Genomic DNA, 14,832 nt, shown 5'->3' on the forward strand with positions numbered 1-14,832 from the left:
AGTACTTTTAAACCATTATTTGTAGAGTTAAAAGGTAATTATACCTAAATTTTCCAATTTTTGTAGCCTTTTTCAGCCAAAAAGAAGGTTTTATCATCCTGGGGTTCTGGGATATTAGATGGTACGAGGTCAACAATAGCAAGCAGCTTCATATAGCTATATTGCTTTTATTCCTCTACTTTGGGTTTTACGGATATTTGTGAAATATCTTACTAAATAAAAAAATGTCAATTATCCATTGGGGCTATACAGTATACATGTACAATGTACTGTACATACATACTGCACTGCATATTAATGCATTGGCTACCATGACAGATAACAAGGCCTGTATAAACTATAGTGTCATAGAAATGAGCTCTTAGGTTTAGAATTAGATGCCTCAGAAATTGAAGATATGTTTTGTCTCAGAAATTGAGGACATGTTTTGTCAAATATGCTAATTCAGGGGGCGGAAAGAGGTAATTAACCCCACATCATGGCATTTACACTGTAGCTATTCTGGGCCCCGTTGCATAAAAATTCACCATTATCTTCACTTAAAGCTTACTTGCATGGAATCCTTGATTCTGATTGGCTGTTGATCAGCATTACCATGATAGTTACCTGACCCCATAAACATGGGCCAGTTAGACAACACAACCAGGTAAAAAAAAAGCCTCCAAATGAAGAAGGTACATGGCTAAAAATGTGATGTACGTATGTGATATAAATGTTATGTGATATTTATGTGCAATTTACGTTGTTGGTTTCATCATGTACATCAGCTGACAAGCAATCAAATTCACAATCAAATTCTAAACCTTTGAAGCCTATTTCTATGACACTATATACAGGACTTGTCATATGCCACGGTGGTCAATGCATGGATGCACACAGTGTAGTATGTTCAGTGCATTGTATACCGTATAGCCCCTATAGATAAATGACATTTTCTTTTATTTGATAAGATATATTTCGCAAATATCCATAAACCAAAATTTAGAGGAATAAAAACAATAAAGCTATATAAGCTGCCTGCTACTGTTCAACTGGTATCATATAATATCCAAGAACCACATGACGATGAAACCTACTTTTTAGCTGAAAAAAGGGCTTTAAAAATTGGTAAATTTAAGTAAAATCACCTTATAACTCTACAAATAATTATTTAGAAGTACTAATTTTAGGAAAAACAAATTGCCTGCCCCCAAAAACATATGAATAGACACCAAAACCAGAGAAAAAGACCATCAAATAAAAAAGTTGTGGCCCAAAATGTGATTTTGGGGGGATTTGGCGGCCATTTTGGATTTTGGCCCGGCACACTTTTTTCTCGGACCCGAGACAAAAAATATTGTCATTTCATGTTGAGATAAGGTAAAAGGAACACAAAAAAACTGTTGCCACAGTAAAACCAAAAATCACCCATTTATAGCCCACTCCTAATGATAGGGATCTTTTATATATCATTGTGTCACTTCTCATAAAATGCAATGATCAAGCACAATTCAATCTGCTGTTTGTTTCAGTATATTTTTAAAGATTTCAAACATAATAATACAATGGAAATCCAATGAATTATAAATCCATCCATTCTATTTATTCTATTCTATTTATCAGTACATGTATAGTAATTTGCGTTTTTCTAATGTAAAAGTTTTTTTCTATTTTTATTAGTTTATTCATGATTTGTACCTAGGATTGGCATCTTAAGTATAAATTATTCTGATTTTTTATGCAAATTCAACATAGTTTTCAGCCTGCAAGCTTTCTATTTGATACTTTACTAAATAATCCAATTCATTTCAGTTCAATTCAATTCAATGTACATACTGCAAGCATGCACATTATTGTACATGTATTATCTCTACACCTTGCCTTGGACCAGACTTTAGAATGTTACCGGTTTAGTGCATACGTATTCATCAAAACTGAAACTTTTAGTCTCAAGATTCCATTTTCTAAACAAAACAGGTGAATCAGCAAGTGTACATATACACACCTGTACCATACAAAGAAGTTACTTTTGTTTTCACAGCAAAATTAGATTAAAATGATACATGTACAAAGATTTGTGCTAAACGTGGAATAATAGTAAGCAGCACTTTATTGTGAAGGGCTCCAGTATGTAAATACATGTATAGAATACTATTCAGTTTCTAACCATGTTTCTATAAAAGCTTTACAACAAATTCATGTCATCATTGTCATGGCAAGAATCACTTTTATATTTACATTATAATGTACAGGTACGTACATGCATGCATTTTGTATTCACACAGGATATATTTGAAACATAAGTTTTGCTTTTGAAACACTCTGTAATATTTTTGTCATCATTCAACAAGGAATAGAATTAGCAGAAAAGTCTGGAATATTTTCCCTGAAAATACTTGAGTATATCCAATGCATACGTCAAGTCAACCAGACCTAACACTCGCATTATTCCTACAGCAAGGCTCCACATTAACTTTTTTTGGTGGTGGCCCGTTCGGGCCACCAAAACCATCAAATAATTTTTTTTGGTGGCCCGATATTAAAGTTTGGTGGCCCGAAAAATATAAAGAAACACATTAAAAATTACTAAAACAAACTTCTGAAATATTAATTCTGCAGCCACTACCACTAAGTTACTTTCACTTTATCATCTTGTATGTAAACCTTGTTTGCTGTTATTTTACTTTGCTAATTGGCTTGTGGTAAAATATAAATTGTTTCTATCGTTGTAAAAATGAAGTGATTGAAAGAGAATAACATATGAATTTGTTGTGTTCACTTAACGCGCACCGTGGCAAATCCCCTATTCCGGCGTCAAAAACTTGACAAAATAGACCCATTTTCGGCTCTTTTAACTCATATCTCAAAAACCGCTCGAGATTTTTCACGGGTTCAAACGGTTTCTTAATCTTAGACTTGTTCTTCATCTCATGATATCTGTCATTTTATATTCTGATTAAAAAAACAACCGTGTTTTTTTGACTGAAAATACACAGTTTCTCGTGTTTTTGTGTGAGAGAAGCACTTTTTGCACTGTTTTGGGCTCGATCTTCTCTTACAGCGTCTGACTTTCGTATCAAAATGTCTCAGTTCAACGACTATCAGATAGACAGGTTGTAACTCTTTCTTGTGATATAAGGTTCAACCTAATTGGTTGAAAAAAAACGCCGTGTTTTTTAGGTCAAACTTTACAATCCAATGAACTTTTTTTGTATTTATCACGCATAATCTACGTTAATTGATTAGTCGCACTGCGCACGATTGTCTATTTTAGTATGCCTATCAACTCTTTATACTCTTTCCTCTCCTATCAAAAATTGAAAGGGGGTACAATATCCTCGTCCTAGATATAAGAAGAAGAGAACATTTCCTTTTCATTACATGTAAAATCATGCCCATTCTTGAAAAAAAAAATTCGTCACTTCTAGGTTAAACTTTACAATGCAATTAACTTTTTTGTTCTTATCATGCACAATATCCATTAATTGGTCGCACTGTGCTCGATTGGATTTTGGTATACGATGTTCAACCTGGCAGCAGCGCGTTTTGCGTTAGATTTGGAAATCCTCGTTCCCAGACAGGGATATGTAACATGTAAGCTTTTTATACATATAAAATTCATATTGATTGATTAATATTTAGCTCCGTCAATTTTCACGTTAAATCATGCTTGTCTCATTTTAAGAAGCCAAATCCAGGGATGAATAATGTGTGCATACCGTACCGGTGCATATACGTATACGTGCAGCGCATGAACGGTGTGTATACACCACACAATACGCCGAATACCTTTCTATATGCAATAATCACGTACACACACAATGCGCGCAGTAGTAAACAACGCGTCGCTAAGACAACTGAACCTGAACTCGGGAGTACATCGAGGGAAGGAGTACAGAATCAGAGAAAATTATTCTCACTTTTTGGTCAGAAGAAAACATTTCCTTATAGTTATATGTCTATATCTTAACATAAACAGAAGCTGCTCCGTTATCCTTATGTCGTACCACAGTCAATATCATAAACAAATTACAGTGATTCTATTTTGTCACAATATATAAACTTGATTAGGGCAATTTATGCACCCCCATCAAGAAGTAGTGTTTACGGCCCGGCCTATCTCTACCACACAGACCACACAGACTTCGCACAGTTCGGTCAAGGCGGTACGCGTATCATTAACTGCCAAATACAGCCGACCCAAGCTGAATAAAACCTTCATATTAGGTGAACAAAATAGGGGGTAACAAATTCATATGTGAATTTTATTGTTCGCAGGTTGTGTGGACTTTTTTTTTAAATCTCTGTTAGACACACACTCCTAATGGTAAAGTAAATAAATAGTGCATAGAAAACTCAGATAGATGTACAAAACAATGGTTTTTCATTTCTTCCTCTTTGAATCCTAAAACCTAGATTATATGCAGGCCCCAAATCCAGTTTATTTCTGTTTTCTCTTTTGCAGCATATTATAGCAGGAGAAAATCACAGAAAAATATGCTGCAAAATTAGAACAATGCATAAAAGGGGGAAACAAATGAAAATAATTTTCAAAAAGTATATTACCAAAAGAAAACAAAAATAAAAGAAATAAGTGAAATAAAACAAAAGAAAGAAAATGAAAGAAAAAACAAAGAACAGGGAAAAAAAGAAAAGAAAAAATTTAACATTTTTAACAGCTGTGGCAACAGTCTATTTTGACTGGAATATAATTAAAAGCCAAGCAAATAATTTTCACTTACCTTCTGGGAATGGCACATTTCTATTTTTTATCCTTTAGTTTGTGTTATTTTATTATCAGTAGAAACATATTTTTTAATCAGGCATATTCAATGGGAAGGGGTATAAATGGTGTAACCACTGTAAAAAAATGAAAGAAAAAAAAAAAGAAAACGGCAAAAGTTATATCTGGAAAAAAAGTGTGAGAAAAGTCCTTCCCTATATTTGCCAAAATGTTGGAAAAATTCACATTTCATATCAATGAAATGCCTTCCCAAAGTATTTACTTTCTCAAGAGTGGTTTAAGAAGTCATTTATAAACAAGAAAGAAAGAAACTGTCTGTTTATTTTTGGCTAGAAAAGACAGCTTCGAAAGAAACCAAGTATCAACATACATACAAATGCACACGTGGGACTGTGATGTACTTGCCTATGTGTTTTTTATGTGTATTAATTCATTTAGAAATCGGTATTTTGTAGTAAAAAGAGAGGTCATAATTCCTCTTCTTAATGCTTGCAAATAATCAGGGTACACCAAATTTTCGTAATATAGACTGTAGAATGTCATTTCATTGGTGTAAAATGTGACTTTGACTCAGATTTTCAAAGTTCTGTGGAAGATTTCTTAGCAGCAACATTTTTTATCGCAGCTCCCGGAGTCTGAATAGGCCGAGTTAGATCTAGAGCACAGCTGTATGCAGTGGTTTCATGCAAAGCTCACGCCAGCCGCCCGGCGCGGCTGGCTGGATAATAGCTACTGTATGCTATAGCTGTAGGCCTAATATGCAAACTTTGTGTGTGTGTATTTGTGTGTAGATCAACAAAAAGGGCACATGACGAACTGGGTTGCAATTTGAACTGTAGAAAGTTGATAAATGCGTGCAAAATCTGGAGAAAAATTGCGCTACTTTGAAAATTATTGGTTGCCCGATTCGGGCCACCAAAACTTAACATTTTATCAATAATGGTTGCCCGAGGTGAATTTCTGGTGGCCCCGGGCCACCGGGCCACCGCTAATGTCGAGCCTTGCCTACAGAAACACTTCCCTGTTCATATCGCAATTTATGAAACGGCTCGATTTGATTGACTAATAGACTTTAATTACTTTCATATGTCATAAATCTTGGGCATGCTTCTAAGAAATACATCAGAGTCACTCAAGTACACCTTTGTAATTTGATTTGCATTAGAAAAAAACAAAGATTAATTGATCGTGATCTAACTTTCCAGTAATAATCATGTCTTTAATGGTTTGATTCTTTGAAAGAAGCGGTTATGGGCACTTTATTCAAATTTATGTTTTGGGGCGGTCTGGGCCGTCTTACGAAGAGTTATGATTGATCCAATCAACCATAACTGTATGGAAATGCATCAATGTCATGATTTTTTGTTCACAAAATGTGCACAAAGTCCTTTGCAAACAAAGCAAAGCACACTAAATTTTCAAGAAAACAGTGAATATCTAGGAAATACTTTGAACAAACATGCATTTTAGATGTTGATGTTGCTGGCTTTCCATAGTTCCGATTGATCGAATCAATCGCAACTCTTTGTAAGACAGGGGGGGGGGGCCCTGGTGTTCATCAAGATGTTTTCACTCAGCGACATACAGAGGATTTAAGAACAGAGTACTTGTTGAAAATGCCCGTCAAATGACAAAGAACAGCTTGGAGGTCTTTGTCGCAGGGAAAATGTTACACGGGGCTTGGGGCGATTTCGCCTGTGAAATGCTAAAAAAGAGCCCAGGTGGAAAATCAAAAAGGAGGAGTCCCGGAAAAGACCCATTCACTGCAATGTTACAGCTTATCCAATGTTGCAGATTCAGACAATAACTTGTGAAAAGTTCCAAATGTATCCTTTTTTCCAGAATCAAGGACTAATCTGCTGTTTCAATTCACCGTTTTTTCGACAAGGACTTCTCTGCTGTACTTTGCCATGGTTGGCATTTGACAAAACATTAGTTCAAATTCAACGTACCAAATTGAGCCCTGTCCTGGTCCATACATGTATGCAGTATAAAATGTAAGAAACATGTAGAGCATGGCAAATTTTTTACCACGCACAGCGTTATACCAAAAAAAATCATAAAATCCACTTGAACAAATTCCGAAAATCTCTAGCTGACCATCATAATACTGATTTGAGTCCGACATGTACTTCATATCAGATACCCAAATCTCCTTGGGTGGAGAACAGTAAATTTCAAAAACAATTACATCATATATGAAAAAGTTGGACATACCTGTAAGAATTCTTCGCTGAGTGAAATTAACTTAGCACCATCAATGTTTTTTGCTCTGAAAAGCTCCCCATACCGATACATGTTCGTCACTGCCATCCAATTTAATACATCTTCGACTCCCCAGTAGTCCACAAACTGCAAAAAAAGAAGAAAATCAACAAGATTGTGATGAGATAGTGTCTCAAAACTTTGGATAATAATTTTTATCCAAGTTCTTGTACAGACATGTAGGCCTATAGCAGAATATCACATTATAATCTAACGTCTGTATGTCCAAAGCAACTTTGGATATTACCAACTTACCAGGGTATTAAAATACCCTGGTAAGTCTAACCAACAATAAGTCACCAGGGAAGATTCTCTGCAAATAGCCAAAATAGTACTTTGGTCTTCAAAAATCAAATTAGAAATTTTACTCATATAAAAGAGAAATCCTTCTTCTTAACACAGTCAAAATTTGAAGTTGTATGATTAACTTAAAACAAGTGAAACGCCTCTGGCAGTCTCGCCTGTATTACGCGATTCGATATAGCAGCAGTGCTGACTTTGAAAAAAGCTATATAATAATTCACAAAAGAAAACACTCATATAATAAAATACTATGTCCATTGACCCAACATGACCTTTGACCATGATCATGGGACCTAAGACATGTGCAAAACATACTTGATTACCCTTATGTCTATGTTTCATGAACTACATGTGTAGATCCATAAACTTTCAAAGTTATGATGCCAATTCAACAAATACCCCAACACGGCCAAAGTTCATTGACCTTAAATTACCTTTGATCTTGGTCATGTGACCTGAAGGGCGCACGGGATATTCAGGGATACATGGTTACTCTTATATCAAAGTTTCATGAACTAGATCCACAAACTTTGGAAGTTATGATGACAATTCCATAAATACCCACAAAATGGTCAAAGTTCGTTGACCCTAAGTGACCTTTGACCTTGGTCATGTGACCTGAAACTCAGGCAAGATGTTCAGTGATACACTATTACCCTACATGTATGAGTTTCATGAACTACGTCCATATACTTTCCAAGTTATGACAACATTTAAAAAACTTAACCTTGGTTAAGATTTCGATATTGATTCCCCCAACATGGTCAAAGTTCCTTGACCCTAAGTGAACTTTGACCTTGGTCATGTGACCTGAAACTAAAGAAAGATGTTCAGCAATACTTGATTACCCGTATGTCCAAGTTTCATGATCTAGGTCCATATACTTTCTACAGTGTATTAGTTATGATGACATTTCAAAAACTTAACCTTGGTTAAGATTTCAATGTTGACGACGCCGCCGTCAGAAAAGCGGCGCCTATAGTCTCGCTCTGCTATGCAGGCGAGACAAAAAACAAGATAAGAGAGTTTCTTTCACACCATTTTTACAGACTGTTATCAAGTATCATCGAGACAGTACAGTTTGCACATCTCATGCGTGAGGGAAACCCAAACTTCAAACCTTGTTTTCTCTTCATTTTATTGAAGCTCCCATATCATTTCAAAGCGTAGGATGTGCTTATCAAGCTCAATGAAAATCTCGAAATACTTTTTGGGCGACTTATTGTTGGTTTTAGGGTGGCTGGTCACATGTAAACTCTGATACAAACCAGGGGCCTGTTTCATAAAGGACTTGCAACTGTTGTAACTGTGCCATAATGGTAACTACCATGGTAACCTTGATTATGATTGACTGATGAGCCCTGTTACCATGGTAGTTGCCATTACGGCCAAGTTACAACAGTTGCAAGTCCTTTATGAAACGGGCCCCTGGGCCCAGACTTACAAAGAGTTATGATTGATCCAATCAATCGTAACTCTATGGAAATCCATCAGTGTCATAATTTTTCAAGAAATCAATGGATTTAATATGGATATACATTCATATCTTATTTTATATGTTGACTTTGCTGGCTTTCCATAGTTGTGATTGATTGGATCAATCGCCACTCTTTGTAAGATGGGGCCAAGGGGCCCGTTTCATAAAGGACTTGCAACTTTGCCACAATGGCAACTACCACGGTAACAGGGCTCATCAGCCAATCAAAATCAAGGTTTCCATGGTGTAGTTGCCATAATGGCAAAGTTACAACAGTTGCAAGTCCTTTATGAAACAGGCCCCTGGACCCCGTCTTTCAAAGAGTTTAATACAATTGATCCGATCAACCTATTATATGGAACTCCAACAATGTCCTTACTTTTTCTCCAGGAAATTTGCACAATGTCCTTTGTATTATTAAAAGAAAAGCACACAGAATTTCAAGAAAACGATGAATGTATGACTTTACATCATATCTCGAAAACATCTTCGAACAAACATGCATTTTAGATGTTGACGTTGCTGGCTTTCCATAGTTGTGGTTTCAAGATTGGATCAATCATAATTCTTTGTAAGACAGGGCCCTCTTATAAGCACAGACACTCACCTCTTCCCTGTAAGGATCCTCTCCTGGTTGCAAGAATTCTTTCTCATACTTCTCAACGAAGGGTGCGCACATCTTGTGAAAAAGGTTACGACAATCGGGGTATCTGACAGCTATAGCACCACTGCCCCATATGTAATCTTGACCTGTATCAGGAAATAACATGATTTTTTTTTTAACATGAGCTTGCTTGACTTAAACAAGAGGTCATAGTGGAATTATTTTTTTTTTACCAAAGGAACACGTTCTGACTTCACATACATGTATGGTACATGCTTGAAGATTGATGCTTTGTCCATTTATCCTTTATAAAATATAAACATTGTATTCTATTCATTTGGATTTATAAGATTTATTATTACAGAGAGGCCAGTGTCCAATAACATAGAGATGAATAGCAATTGATCATGGGGTTGATTTCTGTGACTGATTGCATTGGTTATTGCGCACAATAACTTGTATAATTCAGCAACATAATCAATCGCTAAGTTTTGCTTATGAAGCCCAAGACAAAATATAGTAACAAAATGCAAAGGTTGCATCGAATGAAGGTTCATTTCATTAGAAATACTGACCAGAAACCCAACAGAATCTATCAGTATGTACATGTGTTTTCTATCCATTACAAACCTACATTGTGAGGTCCTGGAATACATGGACATTTGTAACAATATAATTTGAATATGATTATGAAGAGAAAAAAGAACAGAACTACTTGTACAGGAGAAGAATAGAAGCTTTAAAAAAAGAGAATACATTATTAAGGAATTGAGAGAAATATTAATAAAGAATGTGGAGAGGCCATAATCAGACAGAAATAGTATGAAAAGGAGGAGAAAAGGAGATGGAGGAGAAGAGGAAGAAGAAGAAAAAATGGAGGGGGGGGGAAGAAGAAAAAACATTAAAGGAGGAGCAGGAAAAACGAAGAAGTAAAAAAAACAAGAAAAAAAAAAGAAGAGAAGGAAAAGGAAAAGGTAGATATTGAGGAGGGTGGAGCAGGCAAAATAAAGAGGAAAAATATCCCCGATTTGAAAATACTAGAATTGCAGAGACTACACAACTCATGAAAATAAAGGTGATGCACTTACAGTGTTGACAAAACTCCGGAGTGACGATGCCTTGATTAATTAAACCCTCATTGGTTTCACCTGCCAATTAAAAGTGAAATATATACAGTGATTTTCATTACACAACACATTCTTATCAGTAATACTATCATGAGGAGTCATTTGCAGTATAGCAAATTACATGTACATGTACAATCAGGATGGAGGAAGAAAAAGAATCCTTACAAGAACATCATCATATTAAATGATTAACACTAATACTTTAAACTTCAGAATCCTATATGTTCATGTTCGGATCCCCTTTACCCCACCAAAACAACAAAACTTGACTTGATATCATCTAAGGTCTTCAATATTAATAACTAATAAGCAAAATTGCAAGATGTCATACAAGAAGTATTTACCTAAAACTTCTTGATGAAATTCAATTTCTGAGCCTGTGAATACAAATGCATACAATCCAGAAATGGTACACTAAACATACATGTACAGTATACAGTGCGTCCCAGAAAAAACGAAACCGAGATTAAGCGATGATTTATCATAACTTCATCACAAATACAATAGACAAGTGACCTACCAATGTAAAGCTTAGAATCTCCTCTTTCATCTGATATTACTTAGATTATTCCCCATTCACGCATGAGTGAGCAAAAACAATTTGAAGAAAGGATACCAAAAACTTATTTGGCGGGGGGGTGTCTGAATTTCAAAAAGAAAATCACATGCCTAAAAAGTTCAATATCTGCTCTTTTATTTGATACCTTAATCACAAAAAATGGTCAAGAAGTAAAAAAGTTATGTTCCCTCGAAACAATGCTTGTATTTCCATAATTTCATTAAATAAACGTGTTTTCACCGGTTTCCCACAGAAGCTATCACATGGTTAACAAAAGACTTAATGCATGGCTGATCGTCAACAAAACGTGTCAAGTGAGTTTGAACGCTAGCCTGTAGAACCCCTTAATTTTATGAAATTATTAAAATTCAAGCCTCATTTCAAATAACCTTAACTTTGTTATTTATTGACCATTTTCTGTAATTGAGGTATCAAATTAAAGAGCAGATATTGAACTTTTTAAGATTGTGGTTTTCTTTTTGAAACCCAGATACAGCCCGCCAAATGACTTTGTGGTATCCTCCCCTCTTCAAATTGTTTTTGCTCACTCATGCGTGAATGAGAAATAATCTAAGTAATTTAAGATGAAAGAGGAGATTCTATTAAAAGCTTTACAATGGTAGGTCATTTGTATATTGTATTTGTGATTAAGTTATGATAAATCTTGGTTTCGTTTTTTGTGGGACGCACTGTATAGTATAAGGAGTGTCAGTGGCTAGTTGCAAACTAAAAACAGTTTAAAGATAACAGTAATTGTGATTACCAGGTACATGTACGTTTATAACCAAGACAAAGTATTTTAACATGTACATGTAACACTCTAATTCATTGAAACCTTATTATCGATCCAAAAAAAGAATATTACCAACAGCACACACATTTATTGAGTTGATTGTGCCTAATTTCTGAATACGACTTGCAGATACATGTACATGTACATGTACGCACAAGCATGAAAACTAACCAAATTTACCAGGGCATCTTTACATAATGTACAGTACTTTACTTTTTTTCAGGGATGTCAGCTTGATCTATGATGTTTCCAGGGGGCAAAATACCTTGTAAACCTGTAATATATTTTTAAACAATGTACGGTCTATAAATGAGAGTTCGCCCATTTTTTTTTCAAAAGCCAATCAATTAGAAGTTTTGAAAAGAAAAATGAAATGGATGGGACATGCACGTATACTGAACTTATAAAACTCTGGACAGAAATCTGGACTTAGGTCTTCAAGTTCCATGAAAACCTCAATTTTTCCACATGAATGGCATAATTGAATTAAGAGTTATGCAATGTTTTGTATGTCACACGTTCACCCTGCATTTTGGTCTGTCCATGTTTTAGTGTCCAAGCAGTACTGTACTGTATACATGTACCCAATGATATAGAAAGGCAGCTTCATGGGGACCCTTTTGTTAAAAGTAACAAGTGGAATGCCTCTGGCCGTCTCACCTGCATCACGCGATTCAATATAGCAGCAGTGCTGATTTTGAAAACTACTATAACTCGCACAAGATGTTCAGTGATACTTGGTTACTCTTATTTCCACGTTTTATGAACTAGACCAATACACTTATAGAGATATGATGGCAATTCAACAAATACCCCCAACGTGGCCAAAGTTCTTTGACCTTACATGACCTTTGACCTTGATCATGTGACCTGAAACTCGCACAGGATGTTCAGTGATACTTGATTACTCTTATGTCCAAGTTTTATGAACTAGACCAACACACTTTCAAATTTATGGCTGTAATTCAACAAATACCCCAATTTGGCCAAAGTTCATTGACCCTAAATGACCTTTGACCTTGATCATGTGACCTGAAACTTGCACAGGATGTTCAGTAATACTTGATTACTATTATGTCCAAGTTTCATGAATCAGATCCATAAACTTTCAAAGTTATGATGGTAATTCAACAGATACCCCCAATTCGGCCAAAGTTCATTGACCCTAAATGACCTTTCACCTTGGTCATGTGACGTGAAACTCATGCAGGATGTTCAGTGACACTTGATTAACCTTATGTATAAGTTTCATGAACTAGGTCCATATATTTTCTAAGTTATGATGACATTTCAAAAACTTAACCTTAGGTTAAGATTTTGATGTTGATTCCCCCAACATGGTCTAAGTTCATTGACCCTAAATGACCTTTGACCTTGGTCATGTGACATGAAACTCAGGCAGGATGTTCAGTAATACTTGATTAACCTTATGGCCAAGTTTCATGAACTAGGTCCATACACTTTCTAAGTTATGCTGTCATTTCAAAAACTTAACCTCAGGTTAAGATTTGGTGTTGACGCCGCCGCCGTCGCCGTCGGAAAAGCGGCGCCTATAGTCTCACTCTGCTATGCAGGTGAGACAAAAAACCTAAATTTATTTTCAATGATTAAGTAGGGTTATCATATGCAGTATTTCCAACTTCCAAAGTTCAATGCATGAACTTATCATGTATGCATACATGTACAGTGTACATGTACAGATACGCAGCTTGCTCCTTTAAAAGGCTTTTTAGCTAAAATTTTGCAACACTAGTCTACAGGCTTCTGGTTACTGTACATCGGTAATAATTCAATTTATATACAAAATGTACATGTACATACATGATCAATTACTTGCACTATGCAGAGAATAATTTTACTTTACAAATTTGAATAGCATGTCTGGTCATAAGAGAAAAGCTCTCGAAACTAATTTATAATGTACAGTCCTATGTAAAAATATGCTATATATACAAAAGACTTTATGCATAGCAGTCTTTCAAAAATGTGGAGCAAATTGCGATGCGATACCAGGACAATTATTCCCTGACTATGTGAATAAAGAGCACAAAATATACATTCAGTTATCATGCGCTTAATAATATATCTATAAAGCATTCTCATGTTTCATGTACTTTCTCAAATTTACCTCATAATTGCTCAAATTTGGCCAGGCCAATCACAAATCAGGCCTATAAAAAAAAAGGTGCAACATAAACTGAACTACAATGTACATGTACATTTTCTGCTTCCAGGGTGGGCTTTCCCTTTAAGAAAACAAAATATAGTATGAGGTAAATCCTGGATTAGGGAACAAGGAAATATCATTCAACCACATTGCTTGCATCAAGTTGCATGATATTTGTATAGTACACTTACCAAATGATGTTTGTAAAGAGCTTAAACATACATGTAGATGCACAGTCAATTAATTAGCCAGTTGACCAGAGAGCTAACAACAAGTGTAAATGAGCAATTAATGAAGTCATATCCCTAGTACATAAACACACACTGCCAAGAAGGTGATGTCAATTCTGTGGTGTTGCATTGGACTGCTATACCCATTGGCCCATATTACGGTACATGTCCATGTAGGCCATGGTCAAACTCTTTGCTGAAACTGGGAATCTGAAAGAGCTCAATTTAGTTTGCTTTGTATTGATCAGGGTTGGGCTCAAATACAAGGTAATTGATCAATTACGTAATTAATCACATTTTTGAGTAATTGTAATTGAAGTTTCAAAAGGGAAAGTAATTGTAATTAAAAAAATTGACTTCAATTACTGTCAATTATATTCAATTACTGTATAATAAACTACTTAATTTATGATTTAATTTCATGATCTTTTTGTCAACTGCTTCAGCATCTTAAAGCCTGTTCAGACCGGCAGAGATAGCGCGATCTAGCGCGCGCTAGATCGCGCCATCTCTGCGGTGTGGAAGGTACAACGTCGTTTCGGTCCGCCCAACAGCGAGCCATGGCGAGCCAAAACGGCGTGCCA

At 35.6% G+C, this 14,832-nt stretch overlaps 1 protein-coding gene across 1 annotated transcript in view; it reads right to left on the bottom strand.

The window, feature by feature from the left end:
* Window positions 1-14,832, bottom strand: part of LOC129271369 (phosphatidylinositol 3-kinase regulatory subunit alpha-like) — a 58,040-nt gene that overhangs the window by 37,843 nt on the left and 5,365 nt on the right. The window contains exons 3-5 of the mRNA XM_064106586.1: window positions 10,461-10,520; window positions 9,376-9,518; window positions 6,941-7,075 (exon numbers count right to left, since the gene is read on the bottom strand). Coding sequence (XP_063962656.1) covers window positions 6,941-7,075; window positions 9,376-9,518; window positions 10,461-10,520 — 338 coding nt within the window. The remainder of the gene's footprint in view (window positions 1-6,940; window positions 7,076-9,375; window positions 9,519-10,460; window positions 10,521-14,832) is intronic.

Source organism: Lytechinus pictus, chromosome 11, assembly GCF_037042905.1.
Source record: "Lytechinus pictus isolate F3 Inbred chromosome 11, Lp3.0, whole genome shotgun sequence".
Classification (NCBI taxonomy): Eukaryota; Metazoa; Echinodermata; class Echinoidea; order Temnopleuroida; family Toxopneustidae; genus Lytechinus; species Lytechinus pictus.